The sequence below is a fragment of the Salvelinus namaycush genome, chromosome 37, assembly GCF_016432855.1.
Source record: "Salvelinus namaycush isolate Seneca chromosome 37, SaNama_1.0, whole genome shotgun sequence".
In the NCBI taxonomy this organism is placed as follows: Eukaryota; Metazoa; Chordata; class Actinopteri; order Salmoniformes; family Salmonidae; genus Salvelinus; species Salvelinus namaycush.
Window position 1 is genome coordinate 13,189,700 of NC_052343.1, and position 12,348 is coordinate 13,202,047.

Consider the following 12,348-nt stretch of genomic DNA (forward strand, 5'->3'; position numbering starts at 1 on the left):
ATTATTTCACCTCTATGGCCTATGTATTTCCTTACCTCTCTAATCTTCTACATTTGCACACACTGTACATAGATGTTTCTATTGTGTTATTGACTGTACGTTTGTTTATGTGTAACTCTGTGTTGTTTTTGTCGCACTGCTTTGCTTTATCTTGGCCAGGTCACAGTTGTAAATGAGAACTTGTTCTCAACTGCCTAACTAGTTAAATAAAGGTTAAATAAAAAATAAATAAAAATAGTAATGTCTGCAGTTTTCAGTTTGGCTATTTGTTTCAAGCATATTAGTCTATAAATAAATCTCTTTGCCAAAATGTGTAATCTCTCCCATGTCTTATTTGAATGTTTATTGCTTGCCTACATTTTCCTCCCTCCTCTATTTTAATATAACACACATACATTAATTATTCATTTCAGTTGCCTATCCTGACCTGAAGTTTGTTCTATATAAAGTATTTAACTCAGATGTGTGCCACAGAAAGTATTTGACTCTAGCCACAAAATTAAGGAAATTAAAAGGGGGGGGGGGGCTATTTTCTTGCCTGCTGAAATCCCCCCTCTCTATCTTGGGACTGTAAGGCCTGGCACACTTCATAATCATTTTGGTAGCTCATGTTGACCAGTAGTGTGTGCCACAGAAAGTAATTGACTCTAGCCACAAAATTATGGAATTTTGGGAGGGTTCTGGCAGGGTGGGGAGAATTCTGGCGGGGGGGAGAGTTCTGGCAGGGCGGGGAGAGGATTCTGGCGGGGGGTGATTTTCGGCACAACAGGTACTTCACCTTCCATTTTTCATCAAGGCTGCCTCATCCTCGAATGAAAATAGGAGATCTGCAACACGCCGTTTCTGGGAAATAAACTATTAACGTTAGCTACCTACGTTAACTAACTAGCTAGTTAAAATGACAAACGTGTCCGTTTCGCATGTAGCTAGCAAGCTAAAGTACAAATTGATTTCTGTGTAAGTAACAACTAGTAAAATGGCTCGCCTTGAGGATATTCGATTGACTCTGATCATTGCCCTCTATTTTAAACGACATTTAGATTAATAGGTTTAGCTAAATATATTTGTTAGTAAGGTCCATCCTTATTTGCGAATCGCTAGCTAGCTATTACAAACATCTTCAAAACCGTTTGTAAATCTAGCTACTTCCTGCTTTCAGTGAGGAATTATGGGACTTGGTCATACCACGGCAGCCATGGAAACTGACAGATGACTGAATACATTTTTCCTATGGCAAGATTTTGTTTAGAAGCTAACTAACTAGCTAGTCGACGAGATAAGGTAAACTATCTACATGCACTTAAACTCATGTTATTATTAGCTAGCTGCCACCTCCATACAATAACGATGATACAGGTTTTCTAGCTGTATAATCGCATGGTAGGCAATTTAGCTAGCTGGCAAACTATAGTAACTAATATAGCCAGTAACGTAAACTGGTTTACGCTAGCTAACGTTATTGCTAATTTAGCAAGTCAAGAGGGGGGCTAGATAACGAACAGCAGTTAGCTTGCCAGTTGTAAGCTCAACCATGTTCCACGGGGAACGGGCACCTCTTTCAACGGGTGGAGCCGGTCTATTCCCCGTGAACCGCACGAGGTCATACGGCAGTCTTGTACAATCCAACCTTTCTCCGGTACGACAAAGACGAATTGAACACCAAGTTCAGCCAGGAGAGACGTTGCAAGGACTCGCGTTGAAATATGGAGTATCTGTGAGTAGCTAGACATTGGCATTGCCATTCTTCCAAAATGTTTGAGTATTTGAAATGTTGCCCCAGCACACATCCTGTCAAGGAGGAGTTTTAACTGCATGACAATTTAAATGGGCAATTTGTGGACTTATGCTATGGTGATAAATGTGTTTACCTTCATAAACCCAGATCTTCTGCAATTTTCTCTTTTTAACAGATGGAACAAATCAAAAGAGCAAATAGACTGTACACGAATGACTCAATATTCCTAAAGAAGTATCTTTCTATCCCTGTGCTGTCAGACTACAACAGTGATGCTAATATTGGGGTAGATGTGACTGAGGAGGACTCAGGCCAAGTACAGGACAGTACAAGTAAAAAAGGCTCTACTCAAAATGGGAAGCCAGTGAACAATTCTGAAAAGACACAAGAAGAAGAAGGTACATCAGAACTTTCTCCAATGAATTTCTTGAAAAGGATGGATCGTATGATCAGCCAGTCCAAGCAAGCAGCTGTGAAAAGATGCCAAGAGGGAGAGAAACGGTAAATTCACCCAGATAACTTCATAACTTTGTATTATTCTGTCCTGTCATAAACTAGTGGTCAGTCTAGTTTATGATGCACTATGCAAAATCGCTCCACCATTTTCTAGTTGAAAAAATCTAATAGTTTGCCTAATTTCATATTGTGACAAAACAAGCAAGTATAGTGTGGAGAATCAATGTACCATCTAAACCGCTGTGAAATGCCTTTTCCATGACCAAAAATATTGTTTTCAACTGTTTGAAGATGGTGTACAAAACCGAAAGAAAAAATATGCAAAAACGATCTTAAGAAAAGGAAGCATAGAAATAGCTCACATAGAACAGATACCGCTTTTTAGACTTGCATTCAATGAGAATGACAGATCTATAACACACATTTCTATGTGTAATTGGTCGGTCGCCCAAAAATTACATATTGCAGCTTTAACTTTGATGAAATGGTAATATTCATTTAAACGAGTATGGTGTCAATGTGATGATGTCATGACATCAGTAGCATGTTATTATGTCAAGGGTTCCCAAACTTTTTTGGCCCTCGACCCCATTTTGAAATAAAAATGTTTGCCACCCCACCATGTAAAAAGGGTATGTAATCAACGGCCAATGTTTCTTTTTTAAAATTGTGACTAAGACAGTCTATTACAAATCAGTCTGACAGTTCTTTTGACAGTATTTCAATCTGAAGGAAGTATGGTTTGAAGTGACAGAAATGCAACAGAAAGGTATTGGGAAGTTCAGAAGATGATCTGGCAATATTTTTGTATGATCTTCTGTGTAAAAAAAAGTCTGATTTAGTTCCTGGTCTTGTCCACTCTATTAATTATTCCAATGCAGCATTGTGGTCATTCTAGAAGGAAACAAAGTCTTGTCTTTGAGTGATGGGGTCATAACATTTTGAAGCTTAAACGGTTCAAAAGATGGAGACATATTTGTAGGAAGAAAACAGAAACCGTTCTGTTAATTGCATCAAATGGCAACGGCAATTTAAAACAAATGTATTTACATTTTTCTCGCGACCCCATAGTTTGGGAAACACTGTATTATGTGCTTAGCTCTTCATATAATGCTTGATTTTGTCAAGGTTCTGTTTATTTCACCTGTTGGGGTTTTCCATCACAGTTTGACGTCTTTGGAAGGAGCTTGTACCAGCAAGACAACAGACCGTCGATTTACAAGGTCAAACAGTGCCACGGTCGTCACCTCTCCCAGAATGCATCAGCAAGCCATACTTGGTGCAGTGCCCCTCACCATCACCAAATGCACCAAGAAACTGAGAGAAAGAGAGGATGAGATCTTTGAGTTGTGATTTCATTGCTTCTGTCAGGCAGATCATGGGACACATGGTACTAATGCAAAAATCAAAGGGATTGACGTCCAAGCTAATCTGGCATTACAGATTTAGGAGAGTTCTTATTTTCACTGATGAGTAACTTGCTGCTCTATGGACTTGGTAGTTGAAAGTTGGTCGTTAGCACTGTTGATATAATTGTTTTGCTGACAGGGTGAGTTTCATTTTGACATATAAGAATACTTCTTATTAGGCAAGTAATTAACTACTACCAAGTTATTTAAAGTTGTAGTACATTGATTATGTTGCCATGTCCAGAACAGCACTGGCTGGTTGTCCGTTTATTACACAAAACGAGAGTCAGAATGTGGTACTTTGAGTTGTGTTTGTATGTTAGTGTGATCATATAACTATCCAAATTATGCTTGGCCACAGGCGCTAGATCATGTGAGTTATGCTACCTTGTAGTGTCTTATGCAATGTCAAAAATGTGAAAAATATGCAAGTCTTGGAGAACAATAGAAGTTGACTCTAAAAAATGTATTTATTATTGAAACCAATGTGAGTTGGTATAGCCTAGTCTTCATTGGGTGTTTGTTACAATTATGCAATGATGTACATATTTATTTTTAGAAGAATACTGAGCATTGCACTTTCATTTTCTAATCTTGGCACTAGGTTGTAGTCAGTGGTAAGGTTGCCTTGGTATTTCATTTAATTTTGCCAACCAACTGTATTGTTACAGTACTGAATTGGCCATACTCAATCAAAGTGAGGAACTTGTTGTTTCTCCTTGCTATTTCAATGAAAGGCAGAACGATATTCCTCTGGTATGGTTTCCTTTTTGTTTCACACTGTAAACTTTTCTGCTGTTTAAATAAATCCAGAGGTGTAGTTTCGAAGTACAATATATATTTTTATTTTGCCTTAGTTATTTCAGAAGCATCTGTCCTGTTTACTGGTTTTATGTGATGTTACTGTTAATTCACTAGTTTGTCCCTTTTTTACCCAGGTATTTCCATTTAGCTAACCACCTACAGTACCAGTCAAAAGATTGGACACATCTACTCATTCCAGGGATTTTCATAATTTTTTATATTTTTTACATTGTGGAATAATAGTGAAGACATAAAAACTATGAAATAACACACATGGAATCATGTAGTAACCAAAAAAGAGTTAAACAAATCAAAATATATTCTATATTTGAGATTCTTCAAAGTAGCCACCCTTTGCCTTGATGACAGCGTTGCACACTCTTGGCATTCTCTCAACCAGCTTCATGAGGTAGTCACCTGGAATGCATTTCAATTAACAGGTGTGCCTTGTTAAAAATGTATTTATGGAATTTCTTTCCTTAATGCGTTTGGGCCAGTCAATGGACATTGACCGGTGGAAATCTGTCCTATGGTCTGATGAGTCCAAATTTGAGATTTTTGCTTCCTACTGCCATGTCTTTGTGAGATGCAGAGTAGGTGAATGGATGATCTCCGCATGTGTGGTTCCCACCGTGAAGCATATAGGAGGAGCTGTGATGGTGTGGGGGTGCTTTGCTAGTGACACTGTCGTGATTTATTTAGAATTCAAGGCACACTTAACCAGCATGGCTACCACAGTATTCTGCAGCGATACACCATCCCACCTGGTTTCCGCTTAGTGGGACTATCATTTGTTTTTCAACAGGACAATGACCCAACACACCTCCAGGCTGTGTAAGGACTATTTGGCCAAGAAGGAGAGTGATGGAGTGCTACATCAGATGACCTGGCCTCCACAATCACCCAACCTCAACCCAATTGAGATGGTTTGTGATGAGTTGGACCGCAGATTGAAGGAAAAGCAGCAAACAAGTGCTCAGCATATGTGGGATGTCCTTCAAGTCTGTTGGAAAATCATTCCTCAGGAAGCTGGTTGAGAGAATGCCAAAAGTGTGCAAAGCTGTCATCAATGCAAAGGGTGGCTACTTTGAAGAATCTAAAATATATCATATATTTTAATTTAACACTTTTGTTTTTGATTCCATATGTATTATTTCATAGTTTTGATGCCTTCAATATTATTCTACAATGTAGAAAATAGTAAAAATAAAGAAAAACCCTTGAATAAGTAAGTGTGTCCAAATCTTTTACTGGTTGTATGTACACACATTGCTGTCAATTTATTGATAAATTGCACATATTGTACATTTAATAACATTGTACATTTAATAACATTAACTAAAGATGTGAAGTCAATATATTCACAAATAGACAATAAAAAAGGCACTAATTTACAAGGCATTTATTTTTTTTCCAATCCTATGATGTACAAGGCCCAAATAATGCCCAAATAATTTTTAAATATTCCAATCCAGTTTCTCTTTGGGCCTTATAAAATGACTGTCTTGTATCTCCACAATAAATGTGCACTGTTTTCTCCATAAGCTTTTATATTTTCTTCGATACATGCAGTACTGAGTCATTGCCAGCTAGACCACTAGATGGTAGTACTCTATTCTTATATTTCACCGCTTGCTTTTAACCCTTGTATTCATTCTGTCAGTCAGTATTGTGCAGTCATTGAGGTTTATCTTTCCTTATACAGTACATAATATGGCGAGCGAGAGAGAAAAAACTACAGAAAAACTAGAACAGTAAATGAGTATGTGTAACCTTGGACGGAAATTCCACTGTATAAAATCAGGTGGTTGACACAATCTTAACCTAATCCTGACTTTCCAGGAACTCCATTCGTGGAGACACAATTCATCAGGAGACATTAACTTTACATCATCCTGCATATTCTATTATTTTTTCACTTTGGGCAGTACCCTTTTTGGAAAATAACAGATCAGTGAGTGACTACATCAAGTTAAACTTGGGTCACAAATCTCGCCAGTTCTCATTTAGAGCATGGACACTTCCTGTCCTTACACACAGTCCTCTCTTGAGTTCTAAGCAGACCCCATCAAGCAGATCTTCCAGTGTCTCTCTCACAATCATAGACTTGCTCACACTCTCATAACGTCCCCTCCTCCAGCAGACGGTTGAGGCCGGTGCAGATTTTGGTGAGGTTGGGTTTAAAGGGTCCATCAGGGTTGTACAGCTGGGTCAGAAGCTCTGGATCGGAGTAATGATTGAATACGTGGTTGATGCGACCATGGGATTTGGGCTTGAGGTGGGAGACGACTAGCTTCAACAACAGATCTCTGCATCCTGTCAGGATCTCCGACATTACTGTCTTGTCAAAGGTGAATTCCACCTGAACAAGAAGAAGTGGGAAATAGAGATCGGATAACAATGTTGTCATCATCTTATTTACATTTAAGTCATTTAGCAGACGCTCTTATCCAGAGCGACTTACAAATTGGAAAGTTCATACATATTCATCCTGGTCCCCCCGTGGGAATTGAACCCTGGTCCCCCCGTGGGAAATGAACCCACAACCCTGGCGTTGCAAGCGCCATGCTCTACCAACTGAGCCACACGGGACCGTGTCTTATCTGTTTTCATAGAGAATGATGAGCCGTTAATGCATAGAGATCTATGATCGATTAACTCACTGTAACATTATAGTGTTATGCAAGGTGCCGGCATGTTTACCTCATAGAAGCTGATGGCTGTCATGGCTCCTTGATGCAGCTTCTTCTTGAAGTCCTGGGCCAGACTCAGCTCCTCTGGGCTGAAACGGTTGTGTCTGAACAGCACGCCAATCTTCACTGCTATCTTGATCAGGTCCTTCACCACCTTCTGGGCCTCTGAGCGGTTGCCTGAATACTCTTTGGAAACACGGTAGAGCTCGTCCAGGATCTCACTGCTGGTGTCGTCTATGAACATATGGACCACAGACTTGTTGGCCATGTGGCTGAGGATCTTCTTCTGGGCCTGCATGGCCATATCCTTGGAGCTGAACGACTCCATCCTTACCTGGGGGTTGGGAGAGAGAAGTGAGCAGAGATAGCTTATTATGTTATTTCAAACTCATAGCTCAGCTGTGCCACAGGAGCTCCCTCAGTTCAGTTTTCTGGGCTTTTTGTTTTTGTATCACAGAGAATCCAACTGAGACATACATTAGGCTCAGGGGATGTTCCATGGGTAATACCCGTGGTGGAAAAAGTACTCAATTTTCAAAGTAAAAATACCTTAATAGAAAATGACTCAAGTGAAAGTCACCCAGTAAAATACTACTTGAGTAAAAGTATTTGGTTTTCAAAAGTATCAAAGTGAATGTAATTGCTAAGATATACTTAAGTATCAAAAATAAAAGTATAAATCATTTTAAATTCATTATCTAAAGCAAACCAGACCGCATCATTTTCTTGTTTTTTTAATTTACAGATAGCCAGGGGCATGGTGCAACACTCAGACATCATTTACAAACAAAGCATGTGTTTAGTGAGTCCACCAAATCAGAGGCAGTAGGGATTACCAGGGATGTTCTCTTGATAAGTGTGTGAATTAGACCATTTTCCTGTCCTGCTAAGCATTCAAAATGTAATGAGTACTTTTGGTTGTCAGGGAAAATATATGGAGTAAAAAGTACATAATTTCATTAGGAATGTAGTGAAATAAAAGTTGTCAAAAATATTAATAGTAAACTAAAGTACAGATAGCACAAAAAACTACTTAAATAGTACTTTCAAGTATTTTTACTTAAGTACTTTACACCACTGGGTAATACCCACCGAGGCTACAGCCTCTCCCCACACCGTGTCCCTGTCAGGGGAGTGCAGATACAGAGAGCTAACCCTCATGGGAGGACATGAGTGTACCTACATCACGTAAACACACACAACTGTTGCACCACACACTGTTTAACAGGACTAGTGTCATTGCAGCTTTGTCCTGCAGCTGTGTTACAGGTTCATTTGATGTATTCAATATCAAATTAACACAGTAGGTTCCATGGTACACCTATGGAATTGGGCCTAACCTACATGTAACACATAGTCTAATGCTCAGAAGGTACCACTTTTTAGTATACGCCTTTATACATGAAATAGAGATTTTTTTGTGTATCTTTACATTGTGGCCACATCATTTCGACATCATTTTCAACATTGTAAAAATGGGTACGAACTATGTATAAAAGGTTACGCAATTCCTACCATTGGTTTCTGTTACATGTTGAGAGCATACACAATCATCCTGTGGTGATAATTTCAGGGCTGAATCTCCACTTAAGGCCTGTGTGGACAAGTATGTGAGAGAGGCAGGTAGACTGCATAGCTCAGGCAGGTTTCTACAAGTGTTCCTAGATTGCATCAGAACAGGGGGAATGGAGCAAGTCATGGCCCTAGATCCAATGGCTATCCCATAGGAAAAAATATTTTTGGTTACAGGTAGCCATGGAAAGGGTTCTACCTAAAAATATTTTTGGTTACAGGTAGCCATGGAAAGGGTTCTCCTCTGTGGAAAGGGTTCTACCTGGAACCAAAAATGGTTCTTCAAAGGGTTCTCCTATAGGGACAGCCGAAGAGCCCTTTTAGGTTATAGAAAGCACTTTTTTCCCCAAGAGTGTATATTTACTGTCTTAGAATCCTCCCTTAGGCAAAATGTCTTACATTGAGGTATCCTTTAAGTGGCAACAAGGCCTTCACACATACGGGTATTTTTAAATTGCTTCAGGGCCTTTATTCACAAAGAGTCTCAGAGTCCTGATCTAGGATCAGTTTAAGATTTTGGATAATAATGACAAATATTATATTGACAGACAGGAAATGGTCCTACATCAGCACTCCTATTCTGAAAGGCTTTATGAATACGGGTCCAGGTGTGTGTGTACTCGTGCATGTGTCCGTGATCCTAATGACAGTCGTCTATCTGACTCACAATTGATGCAGTAAGCACTGAATGCAAATGACTTTTCCACCAATAAATCAAATGATCCTGACGTACTAATAGGCATACCTCGCTAATAGCCTATGTTCCATAATCAGCAAACACACATCTCCCATATGACATCCCACTGGGTTTTTATTACATGCATATCCAGTGTCACATTTCTAATGGTACGCTCCAGTACAAAGCCTCCGCTCTCTGCGGGAACATTCATCAGATTAATTTCCCTTAACGATGATAATGGAAGTGGAACAGCATGATAGCTATTTCAGATTCACTCTCAATCTCATTCCAGTGCAGAAAAGCCCAGTGTGGATTGAGAGACATGCGCACCCATCAGCCATGTATCCTCCCTCCAGAAATATGGAGCCACAGCTGGAGACAGCTGGCTCTTTGGCTGGGCTAAAAGGAAAATTCACTCTGTTTATTTAACTAGTCTGCTAAGGGTCAATTGTTTACAGTAATAAATATGATTTTTAGGTTGACTTCATGCGACAGCCCAGAGTACAAGAAAAAACACTCTCCTGTAATGGACAGCACAGGGCGGACTGATAATGCTTTTTATGTTTACACAGTTCATGTGGAGTACAGCAACAATGACCATGTACACATTTAGAGAGCACTCAAGAAGGTAAATTTGAGTTGCTATCCATTAGGCTATGGATAGAAGAGCAATAACTTCTCCTATAACAAAAGGAACCAACCAGACATTAGTACATTTTCAGGAATAGGAAAAGCCAAGCAATGTGGGTCTTCCATGACTCCAGTGTTAGGAGGGCAGGTTGTGTGGATCAAGAAGAGCTGTGCTGACTGACTTGGAGATAGTGATCAATGATTGGAAGATTATGCGCAGGGGGGGCAGGGTGGGAGAGGTAAATATTTAGCATTCCGTAGATGACTGCTGAGGGTGTGTGTGTACGTGTGTGTGTGTGTGTGTATCCACAGGGCTTAGCAGGGGAATTGGGGAGTCCCTTCCACTTCCCTGGACAGAACGTGACTTCTACTGCTGCTATTACAAAGCACCAGGTCAAGCAGACATGTTCCACTAACACTAGCCCTATAGGCTTATGTCACCTGCTGCCTGTCACCAGACTTGAGTGGTATTATGGGGCATTGAGGCCTCCCAGTTCCTATAGTGTCTATTCAGAAGGGCGAAATGTTCAGGGTATTTCAGATAGAAATATATCATATAGGATGGACATGACTTTTAATCATATTAAACAGAATATGTGCAGTTCTACCACCTCATTGAACACACTCCTGGTGCCATTATCCTGAGCTCAGGTCCAGGCCTTTCTTTTCAATAGAGGACCTCACAAAGTGTGGAACTTTCCAGTTTTTCTCTCAGCATTTAGTTGGTATGGGTTTCTAAATCAGGTCCCGTGTGTGTGCAGGTTCAGCATGTGGCACAATAATGGACCAAAAACTGGCATCACAACGGTATTGCTTCATTAACAATGGTGTTGAACTGAATGCTTGCTTTTGATGCTGGCAGTTTCTCATTCAAAAGTGTTCATACAATATGATTTTTGCACATGTTTTGTCAGTCTTGTAACGTTTCTCAAAGTCTTTGAAGAGTTGTTGTTCAAGACTGACACACAACTCTGCTGGCTTATTAGGGAAGCGAAACAGAGCAGTTGGTTTGTGGTGACCAATTTTGTTTTTACCTCTTACTGTCTGTCCAACACATTGATGTGCCATTTCCATGTCTTTGTCTTTCACTCTGACTGGCTCTCTGGCACTCTCAATGCGTGTAGGCTAGTAGAGGAAAAGAAAGTCCACAGCTTGTTTGATTGTGCAAGCTCCACCAGGCACAGATGGTTTCTCTCCTCAGGTATACAGCAGTCTGTCAGGACCGGGTTCCGTTTGTACCTGTTCCAGCATGACTCTGAGTGTACATACAGTACACGTCTCCCAAGTGTAAGTTAGAAAAGTATCGAAGAGGAATTCACACATGATCTTATTTGGTCCTTCAGTATCACCTCCCTTATCACTTTATCCATATATGCCTAAACTGTATTGAAAGATGTAACAAAAAACGACAAGCTCGCTATAATAACAACACAAGTGTTATATTTGCAAGAGTGTACGTTATTTCTGTCAAAGGTAGTGCTATCTGTGCATAGAAAAGACATGGTTGAGTTATCAGATAGAGAAAGCCCTGAGTCTTCTTACCTGTGTGTGTGAGAGTCCCCCTCCCTCCTTCGTGTCAAACGTCTCAGTCCCCACGGCACGTGGCTCAGGTTGTCAGCATTGAGCACTCGTTAATGGAATCCCTTCATCTTACCAGGTGAAAATAAAATAAAATCCCTCTGTGTCGCGTCTATCTGTGCTGCTCGCCACCGTCTCAAGATAAATGTCAGTTGCACTTCCTTGAGGAACTAAATTTCTATGACACACCCCTTAGTTTGTTTCTATCTCTCTCTCCTTTTCTCTCTTGTATTTCCTTCTAAAATTCAAATTAAAACTTTTGTTCCTCTTCAAACTACAGTATCTCTCTCTTGCTTTCATCCCTCTTCATACTTTATCAGTCTCCCTGTTTCTTTTTGTTTCTCTCTCTCATCCACTCTGTTCCTCCCTCTCTCTCTCTCTCTCTCTCTCTATCTATCTACTGACAGTGGGCCTCTGCTTGTCCTGACAAGTGAAAACACCAGAAAGAATTTAGCAATAATCCAGGAACACGATCATTTGAAAGGGGAGCGGCTTAACCCTTTTTGGGTTCATCATTGCAGGAATGCAGCTTCTGTCAGCAATGGACTCCATGTCACCTTTGCTCTCCAGCAATGTATAAATTCATATAGTTCATCTGTTAATTCTAAACCTTTAACATTTTCACTGCTTTACTTTTGTCATTGTAATTTTGACCCTGGTGACATAGTAGAGTATTAAGGGATTATACCGTATGGAGTGTATACTGTATTATAACTACATTGGCATGAATGAACAGTATTTCAAAATACTGAGCTCACATTGGTTTGAAATGGAGGGAAGTCAGTAAAGACT

At 40.0% G+C, this 12,348-nt stretch overlaps 2 protein-coding genes across 2 annotated transcripts; one reads left to right on the forward strand and one right to left on the reverse strand.

The window, feature by feature from the left end:
* Positions 1-746: 746 nt before the first annotated feature.
* On the forward strand, positions 747-4,643 carry LOC120031273 (lysM and putative peptidoglycan-binding domain-containing protein 1-like). The gene is made up of 3 exons (XM_038976950.1): positions 747-1,714; positions 1,911-2,236; positions 3,358-4,643. The coding sequence occupies exons 1-3, from the start codon at positions 1,532-1,534 to the stop codon at positions 3,542-3,544; spliced, it is 696 nt and encodes a 231-aa protein (XP_038832878.1). The 5' UTR covers positions 747-1,531; the 3' UTR covers positions 3,545-4,643.
* Positions 4,644-5,461: 818 nt separating this feature from the next.
* LOC120031238 (tumor necrosis factor alpha-induced protein 8-like protein 2) lies at positions 5,462-11,875 on the reverse strand. The gene is made up of 3 exons (XM_038976902.1): positions 11,521-11,875; positions 7,108-7,431; positions 5,462-6,766 (listed from the first exon to the last, which is right to left on the reverse strand). Exons 2-3 carry the CDS (start codon positions 7,423-7,425, stop codon positions 6,524-6,526), a joined length of 561 nt encoding a protein of 186 aa, XP_038832830.1. The 5' UTR covers positions 7,426-7,431; positions 11,521-11,875; the 3' UTR covers positions 5,462-6,523.
* Between the last annotated feature and the right edge of the window lie 473 nt (positions 11,876-12,348).